This window comes from Hemiscyllium ocellatum, chromosome 8 (assembly GCF_020745735.1).
Source record: "Hemiscyllium ocellatum isolate sHemOce1 chromosome 8, sHemOce1.pat.X.cur, whole genome shotgun sequence".
NCBI classification, from domain to species: domain Eukaryota; kingdom Metazoa; phylum Chordata; class Chondrichthyes; order Orectolobiformes; family Hemiscylliidae; genus Hemiscyllium; species Hemiscyllium ocellatum.
Window position 1 is genome coordinate 118,398,418 of NC_083408.1, and position 12,007 is coordinate 118,410,424.

Below are 12,007 nucleotides of genomic sequence, written 5' to 3' on the forward strand. Positions count from 1 at the left end.
TATCACTGTCCTTGGTCCCATTATCACTGTCCATGGTTCCATTATCAATGTCCTTGCTCCCATTATCACTGTCCTTGGTCCCATCATCACTGACCTTGGCCACATTATCACTGTCCATGTTCCCATTATCACTATCCTTGGTCCCATTATCACTGTCCTTGGTCCCCTTATCGCTATCCTTGGTCTTATTATCACTGTCCTTGCTCCCATTATCTCTGTCTATGGTCCCATTATCGCTGTCCTTGGTCCCATTATCGCTGTCCTTGGTCCCATTATCACTGTCCTTGGTCACATTATCGCTGACCTTAGTCCCATTATCACTGTCCTTGGTCCCATTATCTCTGTCCTTGGTCCCATTATCGCTGTCCTTGGTCACATTATCGCTGTCCTTCGTCCCATTATCGCTGTCCTTTGTCACATTATCACTGTCCTTGGTCCCATTATTCCTGTCCATGGTCCCATTATCACTGTCTTGGGTCCCATTATAACTGTCCTGGTTCACATTATCACTGTCCTTGGTCACCTTATCACTGTCCTTGGTCACATTATCACTGTCCTTGGTCCCATTATCGCTGTCCTTGGTCCCATTATCACTGTCCTTGGTCTTATTCTCACTGTCCTTGCTCCCATTATCTCTGTCTATGGTCCCATTATCGCTGTCTTTGGTCCCATTATCACTGTCCTTGGTCACATTATCGCTGACCTTAGTCCCATTATCAATGTCCCTGGTCTCATTTCCACTGTCCTTGGTCCCATTATCATTGTCCTTGGTCCTATTATCACTGTCCTTGGTCCCATTTTCACTGCCCTTGATCCCATTATCGCTGCCCTTGGTCCCATTATCGCTGTCCTTGGTCTCATTATCACTGTCCTTGGTCACATTATCACTGTCCTTCATCCCAGTTCCACCTTCCTTGGTTCCATTATCATTGTCCTTGGTTCCATTATCACTGTTCTTCATCCCATTATCACTGTCCTTGGTCCCATTATCACTGTCCTTGGTCACATTATCACTGTCCTTGGTCACATTATCAATATCCTTGTTTCCATTTTCACGGTCATTGGTTTCATTATCGCTGTCCTTGGTCACATTATCATTGTCCTCGGTCCCATTATCACTGTCCTTGGTCACATTATAACAGTTCTTGGTCCCATTATCACGGTCCTTGGTTTCATTATCGCTGTCCTTCGTCCCATTATCACTGTCCGTGGTCCCATTATCGCTGTCCTTGGTCCCATTATCACTGTCCGTGGTCCCATTATCGCTGTCCTTGGTCCCATTATCGCTGTCCTTGGTCCCATTATCGCTGTCCTTGGTTCCATTATCGCTGTCCTTCGTCCCATTATCACTGTCCGTGGTCCCATTATCGCTGTCCTTGGTCCCATTATCGCTGTCCTTGGTCCCATTATCGCTGTCCTTGGTTCCATTATCGCTGTCCTTCGTCCCATTATCACTGTCCGTGGTCCCATTATCATTGCCCTTCGTCCCGTTATCTCTGTCCTTGGTCCAATTATCACTGTCCTTCGTCCCATTACCACGTTCCTTGGTTCCATTTTCACTGTCCTTGGTTCCATTATCACTGTCCTTGGTCCTATTATCACTGTCCATGGTCCCATTTTCATTATCCTTGGTTCCATTATCACTGTTCTTCATCCCATTATCACTGTCCTTGGTCCCATTATCACAGTCCTTAGTCACATTATCACTGTCCTTGGTCACATTATCACTGTCCTTAATCCCATTATCGCTGTCCTTGGTAACAATGTCACTGTCCTTGGCCCCAATGTCACTGTCCTTGGTCTCATTATCTCTGTCCTTGGTTCCATTATCACGTTCCTTGGTCCCATTATCACTGTCCTTGGTCCCATTATCACTGTCCTTGGTCCCATTATCACTATCCTACGTCCCATTATCGCTGTCCTTGGTTCCATTATCACTGTCCTTGTTCCATTATCTCTGTCCTTTGTCCCATTATCACCATCCTTGGTCACATTATCTCTGTCCTTGGTCCCATTATCTCTGTCCTTGGTTCCATTATCACGTTCCTTGGTCCCATTATCACTGTCCTTGGTCCCATTATCGCTGTCCTTGGTCCCATTATCACTGTCCTTGGTCCCATTATCACTGTCCTTGCTCCCATTATCTCTGTCCATGGTCCCATTATCACTGTCCTTGGTCACATTATCAATGTCCTTGGTCCCATTATCACGGTCCTTGGTCACATTATCGCTGTCCTTTGTTGCATTATCGCTGTCCTTGGTCCCATTATCACTGTCTTGGTTCCCATTATAACCGTCCTTGTTCACATTATCACTGTCCTTGGTCACCTTATCACTGTCCTTGGTCACATTATCACTGTCCATGGTCCCATTATCGCTGTCCTTGGTCCCATTATCGCTGTCCTTGGTCCCATTATCACCGTCCTTGCTCCCATTATCTCTGTCCAAGGTCCCATTATCACTGTCCTTGGTCACATTATCAATGTCCTTGGTCCCATTATCACGGTCCTTGGTCCCATTATCGCTGTCCTTGGTCACATTATCATTGTCCTCGGTCCCATTATCACTGTCCTTGGTCACATTATCACTGTCCTTGGTTCCATTATCACGTTCCATGGTCCCATTATCACTGTCCTTCATCCCATTATCGCTGTTCTTTGTCACATTATCACTGTCCTTGCTCCCATTATCTCTGTCCATGGTCCCATTATCACTGTCTTGGGTCCCATTATAACTCTCCTGGTTCACATTATCACTGTCCTTGGTCACCTTATCACTGTCCTTGGTCACATTATCACTGTCCTTGGTCCCATTATCGCTGTCCTTGGTCCCATTATCACTGTCCTTGGTCTTATTCTCACTGTCCTTGCTCCCATTATCTCTGTCTATGGTCCCATTATCGTTGTCCTTGGTCCCATTATCACTGTCCTTGGACACATTATCGCTGACCTTAGTCCCATTATCATTGTCCTTGGTCCTATTGTCACTGTCCTTGCTCCCATTATATCTGTCCATGGTCCCATTATCACTGTCTTGGGTCCCATTATAACTGTCCTGGTTCACATTATCACTGTCCTTGGTCACCTTATCACTGTCCTTGGACACATTATCGCTGACCTTAGTCCCATTATCACTGTCCTTGCTCCCATTATCTCTGTCCTTGGTCCCATTATCACTGTCCTTGGTCCCATTATCAATGTCCCTGGTCTCATTTCCACTGTCCTTGGTCCCATTATCATTGTCCTTGGTTCCATTATCACTGTCGTGGATCCCATTATCATTGTCCTTGGTCCTATTGTCACTGTCCTTGATCCCATTGTCACGGTCCTTAGACCCATTATCAATGTCCCTGGTCTCATTTCCACAGTCCTTGGTCCCATTATCACTGTCCATGGTCCCATTATAATAGTCATTGGTTCCATTATCACAGTCCTTGGTCCCATTATCACTGTCCTCAGTCCTATTATCGCTGTCCGTAGTCTCATTATCGCAGTCCTTAGTCCCATTATCACTGTCCATGGTCCCATTATAATAGTCATTGGTTCCATTATCACTGTCCTTGGTCCCATTATCACTGTCCATGGTTCCATTATCAATGTCCTTGCTCCCATTATCACTGTCCTTGGTCCCATCATCACTGACCTTGGCCACATTATCACTGTCCATGTTCCCATTATCACTATCCTTGGTCCCATTATCACTGTCCTTGGTCCCCTTATCGCTATCCTTGGTCTTATTATCACTGTCCTTGCTCCCATTATCTCTGTCTATGGTCCCATTATCGCTGTCCTTGGTCCCATTATCGCTGTCCTTGGTCCCATTATCACTGTCCTTGGTCACATTATCGCTGACCTTAGTCCCATTATCACTGTCCTTGGTCCCATTATCTCTGTCCTTGGTCCCATTATCGCTGTCCTTGGTCACATTATCGCTGTCCTTCGTCCCATTACCACCTTCTTTGGTCCCATTATCATTGTCCTTGGTTCCATTATCACTGTTCTTCATCCCATTATCGCTGTCCTTGGTCCCATTATCATTGCCCTTGGTCCCATTGTCACTGTCCTTGGTCCCATTATCACTGTCCTTGGTCACATTATCACTGTCCTTGGTCCCATTATCACTGTCCTTGGTTTCATTATCGCTGTCCTTGGTCCCATTATCACTGTCCTTGGTCCCATTATCAATGTCCCTGGTCTCATTTCCACTGTCCTTGGTCCCATTATCATTGTCCTTGGTTCCATTATCACTGTCGTGGATCCCATTATCACTGTCCTTAGACCCATTATCAATGTCCCTGGTCTCATTTCCACAGTCCTTGGTCCCATTATCTCTGTTCTTGGTTCCATTATCACGTTCCTTGGTCCCATTATCACTGTCCTTCGTCCCATTATCATTGCCCTTCGTCCCGTTATCTCTGTCCTTGGTCCTATTATCACTGTCCTTGGTCCTATTATCGCTGTCATTGGTCCCATTATCACTGTCCTTGGTTCCATTATCACTGTCCTTGGTCCAATTATCACTGTCCTTCGTCCCATTACCACGTTCCTTGGTTCCATTTTCACTGTCCTTGGTTCCATTATCACTGTCCTTGGTCCTATTATCACTGTCCATGGTCCCATTTTCATTATCCTTGGTTCCATTATCACTGTTCTTCATCCCATTATCACTGTCCTTGGTCCCATTATCACAGTCCTTAGTCACATTATCACTGTCCTTGGTCTCATTATCACTGTCCTTAATCCCATTATCGCTGTCCTTGGTAACAATGTCACTGTCCTTGGCCCCAATGTCACGTTCCTTGGTCCCATTATCGCTGTCCTTGGTTCCATTATCACTGTCCTTGTTCCATTATCTCTGTCCTTTGTCCCATTATCACCATCCTTGGTCACATTATCTCTGTCCTTGGTCCCATTATCTCTGTCCTTGGTTCCATTATCACGTTCCTTGGTCCCATTATCACGGTCCTTGGTCCCATTATCGCTGTCCTTGGTCACCTTTTCACTGTCCTTGGTCACATTATCACTGTCCATGGTCCCATTATCACTGTCCTTGGTCCCATTATCACTGTCCTTGGTCCCATTATCACTGTCCTTGCTCCCATTATCTCTGTCCATGGTCCCATTATCAGTGTCCTTGGTCACATTATCGCTGTCCTTTGTTGCATTATCGCTGTTCTTGGTCCCATTATCACTGTCCTTGGTCACATTATCACTGTCCATGGTCCCATTATCGCTGTCCTTGGTCCCATTATCGCTGTCCTTGGTCCCATTATCACCGTCCTTGCTCCCATTATCACTGTCCATGGTCCCATTATCGCTGTCCTTGGTCCCATTATCACTGTCCTTGGTCACATTATCGCTGACCTTATTCCCATTATCACTGTCCTTGCTCCCATTATCTCTGTCCTTGGTCCCATTATCACTGTCCTTAGTCCCATTATCAATGTCCCTGGTCCCATTTCCACTGTCCTTGGTCCCATTATCATTGTCCTTGGTTCCATTATCACTGTCGTGGATCCCATTATCATTGTCCTTGGTCCTATTGTCACTGTCCTTGATCCCATTATCACTGTCCTTAGACCCATTATCAATGTCCCTGGTCTCATTTCCACAGTCCTTGGTCCCATTATCACTGTCCATGGTCCCATTATAATAGTCATTGGTTCCATTATCGCAGTCCTTCGTCCCATTATCACTGTCCATGGTTCCATTATCAATGTCCTTACTCCCATTATCACTGTCCTTGGTCCCATCATCACTATCCTTGGTTCTTTATCGCGGTCCTTGGTCCCATTATCACTGTCCTTGCTCCCATTATCTCTGTCCATGGTCCCATTATCACTATCCTTGGTCCCATTATAACTGTCCTTGGTCCCATTATCACTGTCTTTGGTCATATTATCACTGTCCTTGGTCCCCTTATCGCTATCCTTGGTCTTATTATCACTGTCCTTGCTCCCATTATCTCTGTCTATGGTCCCATTATCGCTGTCCTTGGTCCCATTATCACTGTCCTTGGTCACATTATCGCTGACCTTAGTCCCATTATCACTGTCCTTGCTTCCATTATCTCTGTCCTTGGTCCCATTATCACTGTCCTTAGTCCCATTATCAATGTCCCTGGTCTCATTTCCACAGTCCTTGGTCCCATTATCACTGTCCATGGTCCCATTATAATAGTCATTGGTTCCATTATCACAGTCCTTGGTCCCATTATCACTGTCCTCAGTCCTATTATCGCTGTCCGTAGTCTCATTATCGCAGTCCATGGTTCCATTGTCACTATCCTTGGTTCTATATCATGGTCATTGGTCCCATTATCACTGTCCTTTGTTCCATTATCACTGACCTTGGCCCCATTATCACTGTCCTTGCTCCCATTATCTCGGTCCATGGTCCCATTATCACTATCCTTGGTCCCATTATAACTGTCCTTGGTCCCCTTATCGCTATCCTTGGTCTCATTATCGCTGTCCTTAATCCCATTATCACTGTCCTTGGTTCCATTATTACTGTCCTTGCTTCCATTATCACTGTCCTTCGTCCCATTATCGCTGTCCATGATCCCATTATCGCTGTCCTTGGTCCTATTATCACTGTCATTGGTCACCTTATCACTGTCCTTGGTCCCATTATTACTGTCATTGGCCCTATTATCTGTCCTTGGTCCCATTATCGCTGTCCTTGGTCCCATTATCTCTGTCTATGGTCCAATTATCACTGTCCTTGGTCCCATTATAACTGTCCTTGGTCCCATTATCGCTGTCCTTGGTCATATTATCACTGTCCTTGGTCCCATTATCGCTGTCCTTCGACTCATTATCACTGTCCTTTGTCCCATTATCGCTGTCCTTGGTCACATTATCACTGTCCTTGTTCCATTATCACTGTCCTTGGTCCCATTATCGCTGTCCTTGGTCCCATTATCACTGTCCTTGGTCTCGTTGTCACTGTCCTTGGTCCCATTATCACTGTCCTTCGTCCCATTATCATTGCCCTTGGTCCCGTTATCTCTGTCCTTGGTCCCATTATCACTGTCCTTGGTCCTATTATTACTGTCCTTGGCCTTATTATCGCTGTCTTTGGTCCCATTATCACTGTCCTTGGTCCCACAATCAATGCCCTTGGTTCTATTATCACTGTCCTCAGTCACATTATCACTGTCCTTGGTCCCGTTATCACTGTCCTTGGTCCCATTATCACTGTCCTTGGTCCCATTATCAGTGTGCTCGGTCCCATTATCACTGTCCTTGGTCGCGTTATCACTGTCCTTGGTCCCATTATCACTGTCCTTGGTCACATTATCACTGTCCTTGGTCCCATTATTATTGTGCTCGGTCCCATTATCACTGTCCTTGGTTCCATTATCACTGCCCTCAGTCCCATTATCACTGTCCTTGGTCCTATTATCACTGTCCTTGGTCCCATTATCATTGTCCTTGGTTCCATTATCACTGTTCCTCATCCCATTATCACTGTCCTTGGTCACATTATCACTGTCCTTGGTCACATTATCAATGTTCTTTGTCCAATTATCACTGTCCTTGGTCACATTATCACGGTCCTTGGTTTCATTATCGCTGTCCTTCGTCCCAATATCGCTGTCCTTGGTCACATTATCATTGCCCTCGGTCCCATTATCACTGTCCTTGGACCCATTATCACTGTCCTTGGTCACATTATCACTGTCCTTGGTCCCATTATCACTGACCATGTTCCATTATCACTGTCCTTGGTCACATTATCACTGTCCTTGGTCACATTATCACTGTCCTTAATCCCAGTATCGCTGTCCTTGGTCCCATTATCTCTGTCCTTGGTTCCATTATCACGTTCCGTGGTCCCGTTATCACTGTCCTTCGTCCCATTATCACTGTCCTTGGTCACATTATCACTGTCCTTGGTCACATTATCACTGCCCTTGTTCACATTATCACTCTCCTTAGTCACCTTATCACTGTCCTTGGTCGCATTATCACTGTCCTTGATCCCATAATCTCTGTCCTTGGCTCCATTATCACGATCCGTGGTCCCATTATCACTGTCCTTCGTCCCATTATCGCTGTCCTTTGTCGCATTATCTCTGTCCATGGTCCCATTATCACTGTCTTGGGTCCCATTATCACTGTCCTTGGTCCCATTATCACTGTTTTGGTCCCATTATCACTGTCCATGGTCCCATTATCGCTGTCCTTGGTCACATTATCACTGTCCTTGGTCCCATTATAACTGTCCTTGGTCCCATTATCGCTGTCCTTGGTCATATTATCGCTGTCCTTGGCCATATTATCACTGTCCTTGGTCCCATTATCGCTGTCCTTCGACTCATTATCACTGTCCATGGTCCAATTATCGCTGTCCTTGGTCCCATTATCTCTGTCCTTGGTTCCATTATCACTGTCCTTGGTCCATTACCACTGTCCTTGGTCCTATTAATACTGTCCTTGGCCTTATTATCTCTGTCTTTCGTCCCATTATCACTGTCCTTGGTCCCATTATCGCTGTCCTTCGACCCATTATCACTGTCCTTCGTCCCATTATCATTTCCCTTGGTCCCGTTATCTCTGTCCTTGGTCCCATTATCACTGTCCTTGGTCCTATTATCGCTGTCATTGGTCCCCTTATCACTGTCCTTGGTTCCATTATCACTGTCCTTGTTCCATTATCACTGTCCTTGGTCCTATTATCGCTGTCCTTGGTCCCATTGTCACTGTCCTTGGTCTCGTTGTCACTGTCCTTGGTCCCATTATCTCTGTCCTTGGCCTTATTATCGCTGTCTTTGGTCCCATTATCATTGCCCTTGGTCCCGTTATCTCTGTCCTTGGTCCCATTATCACTGTCCTTGGTCCTATTATTACTGTCCTTGGCCTTATTATCGCTGTCTTTGGTCCCATTATCACTGTCCTTGGTCCCACAATCAATGCCCTTGGTTCTATTATCACTGTCCTCAGTCACATTATCACTGTCCTTGGTCCCATTATCACTGTCCTTGGTTCCATTATCACTGTTCCTCATCCCATTATCACTGTCCTTGGTTTCATTATCACTGTCCTTGGTCCCATTATAACTGTCCTTGGTCCCATTATCGCTGTCCTTGGTCATATTATCGCTGTCCTTGGCCATATTATCACTGTCCTTGGTCCCATTATCGCTGTCCTTCGACTCATTATCACTATCCTTTGTCCCATTATCGCTGTCCTTGGTCACATTATCACTGTCCTTGGTTCCATTATCACTGTCCTTCGTCCCATTATCACTGTCCATGGTCCAATTATCGCTGTCCTTGGTCCCATTACCTCTGTCCTTGGTTCCATTATCACTGTCCTTGGTCCATTATCTCTGTCCTTGGTCCTATTATCGCTGTCATTGGTCCCATTATCACTGTCCTTGGTCCTATTATCACTGTCCTTGGTCCCATTATCACTGTCCTTGGTCCCACTATCACTGTCCTTGGTCCCATTATCAATGTCCTTGATTCTATTATCACTGTCCCCAGTCACATTATCACTGTCCTAAGTCCCGTTATCACTGTCATTGGTCCCATTATCAGTGTGCTCGGTCCCATTATCACTGTCCTTGGTCCCACAATCAATGCCCTTGGTTCTATTATCACTGTCCCCAGTCACATTATCACTGTCCTTGGTCCCGTTATCACTGTCCTTGGTCCCATTATCAGTGTGCTCGGTCCCATTATCACTGTCCTTGGTCGCGTTATCACTGTCCTTGGTCCCATTATCACTGCCCTTGGTCCCATTATCACTGTCCTTGGTCCCACAATCAATGCCCTTGGTTCTATTATCACTGTCCTCAGTCACATTATCACTGTCCTTGGTCCCGTTATCACTGTCCTTGGTCCCATTATCACTGTCCTTCGTCCCATTACTACCTTCTTTGGTTCCATTATTACTGTCCTTGGTCCTATTATCACTGTCCTTGGTCACATTATCACTGTCCTTGGTCACATTATCACTGTCCTTGGTCACATTATCAATGTTCTTTGTCCAATTATCACTGTCCTTGGTCACATTATCACGGTCCTTGGTTTCATTATCGCTGTCCTTCGTCCCATTATCGCTGTCCTTGGTCACATTATCATTGCCCTCGGTCCCATTATCACTGTCCTTGGACCCATTATCACTGTCCTTGGTCACATTATCACTGTCCGTGGTCACATTATCACTGTCCTTGTTCCATTATCACTGTCCTTAGTCACCTTATCACTGTCCTTGGTCGCATTATCACTGTCCTTGATCCCATAATCTCTGTCCTTGGCTCCATTATCACGATCCGTGGTCCCGTTATCACTGTCCTTGGTCCCATTATCACTGTCCTTTGTCGCATTATCTCTGTCCATGGTCCCATTATCACTGTCTTGGTCCCATTATCACTGTCCTTGGTCCCATTATCACTGTCATTGCTCCCATTATCTCTGTCCATGGTCCCATTATCACTGTCCTTGGTCCCATTATAACTGTCCTTGGTCCCATTATCGCTGTCCTTGGTCATATTATCGCTGTCCTTGGTCCCATTATCGCTGTCCTTCGACTCATTATCAAAATCCTTTGTCCCATTATCGCTGTCCTTGGTCACATTATCTCTGTCCTTCGACTCATTATCAAAATCCTTTGTCCCATTATCACTGTCCTTCGTCCCATTATCACTGTCCATGGTCCAATTATCGCTGTCCTTGGTCCCATTATCTCTGTCCTTGGTTCCATTATCACTGTCCTTGGTCCATTATCACTGTCCTTGGTCCTATTATTACTGTCCTTGGCCTTATTATCGCTGTCTTTGGTCCCATTATCACTGTCCTTGGTCCCATTATCGCTTTCCTTGGTCACATTATCACTGTCCTTGGTCCCATTATCACTGTCCTTGATTCTATTATCACTGTCCCCAGTCACATTATCACTGTCCTAAGTCCCGTTATCACTGTCATTGGTCCCATTATCAGTGTGCTCGGTCCCATTATCACCGTCCTTGGTCGCGTTATCACTGTTCTTGGTCCCATTATCGGTGTGCTCGGTCCCATTATCAATGTCCTTCGTCCCGTTATCACTGTCCTTGGTCCCATTATCAGTGTGCTCGGTCCCATTATCACTGTCCTTGGTCCCATTATAACTGTCCTTGATCACATTATCTCTGTCCATGGTCACATTGTCACTGTCCTTGGTCACCTTATCACTGTCCTTGGTTCTATTATCACTGTCCTTGGTCCCATTTTCACTGCCCTTGATCCCATTATCGCTGCCCTTGGTCCCATTATCGCTGTCCTTGGTCTCATTATCACTGTCCTTGGTCACATTATCACTGTCCTTCATCCCAGTTCCACCTTCCTTGGTTCCATTATCATTGTCCTTGGTTCCATTATCACTGTTCTTCATCCCATTATCACTGTCCTTGGTCCCATTATCACTGTCCTTGGTCACATTATCACTGTCCTTGGTCACATTATCAATATCCTTGTTTCCATTTTCACGGTCATTGGTTTCATTATCGCTGTCCTTGGTCACATTATCATTGTCCTCGGTCCCATTATCACTGTCCTTGGTCACATTATAACAGTTCTTGGTCCCATTATCACGGTCCTTGGTTTCATTATCGCTGTCCTTCGTCCCATTATCACTGTCCGTGGTCCCATTATCGCTGCACTTGGTCCCATTATCGCTGTCCTTCGTCCCATTACCACCTTCTTTGGCTCCATTATCACTGTCCTTGGTCCTATTATCACTGTCCTTCGTCCCATTATCACTGTCCGTGGTCCCATTATCGCTGCACTTGGTCCCATTATCGCTGTCCTTCGTCCCATTACCACCTTCTTTGGCTCCATTATCACTGTCCTTGGTTCCATTATCACTGTCCTTGGTCCCATTATCACTGCCCTTGATCCCATTATCGCTGCCCTTGGTCCCATTATCGCTGTCCTTGGTCTCATTATCACTGTCCTTGGTCACATTATCACTGTCCTTCATCGCAGTTCCACCTTCCTTGGTTCCATTATCATTGTC

At 45.8% G+C, this 12,007-nt stretch overlaps 1 protein-coding gene across 1 annotated transcript; it reads right to left on the bottom strand.

Annotated features, from left to right (window-relative positions):
- Positions 1 to 2,796: 2,796 nt before the first annotated feature.
- LOC132818237 (aspartate and serine-rich protein-like) lies at positions 2,797 to 10,353 on the bottom strand (the record flags this gene model as incomplete). Its single annotated transcript, XM_060829017.1, has 3 exons — positions 10,234 to 10,353; positions 9,114 to 9,197; positions 2,797 to 3,096 (listed from the first exon to the last, which is right to left on the bottom strand). Coding segments are annotated over exons 1-3 (504 nt in total), but the record flags the coding sequence as incomplete, so codon positions are not given.
- Positions 10,354 to 12,007: the final 1,654 nt, after the last annotated feature.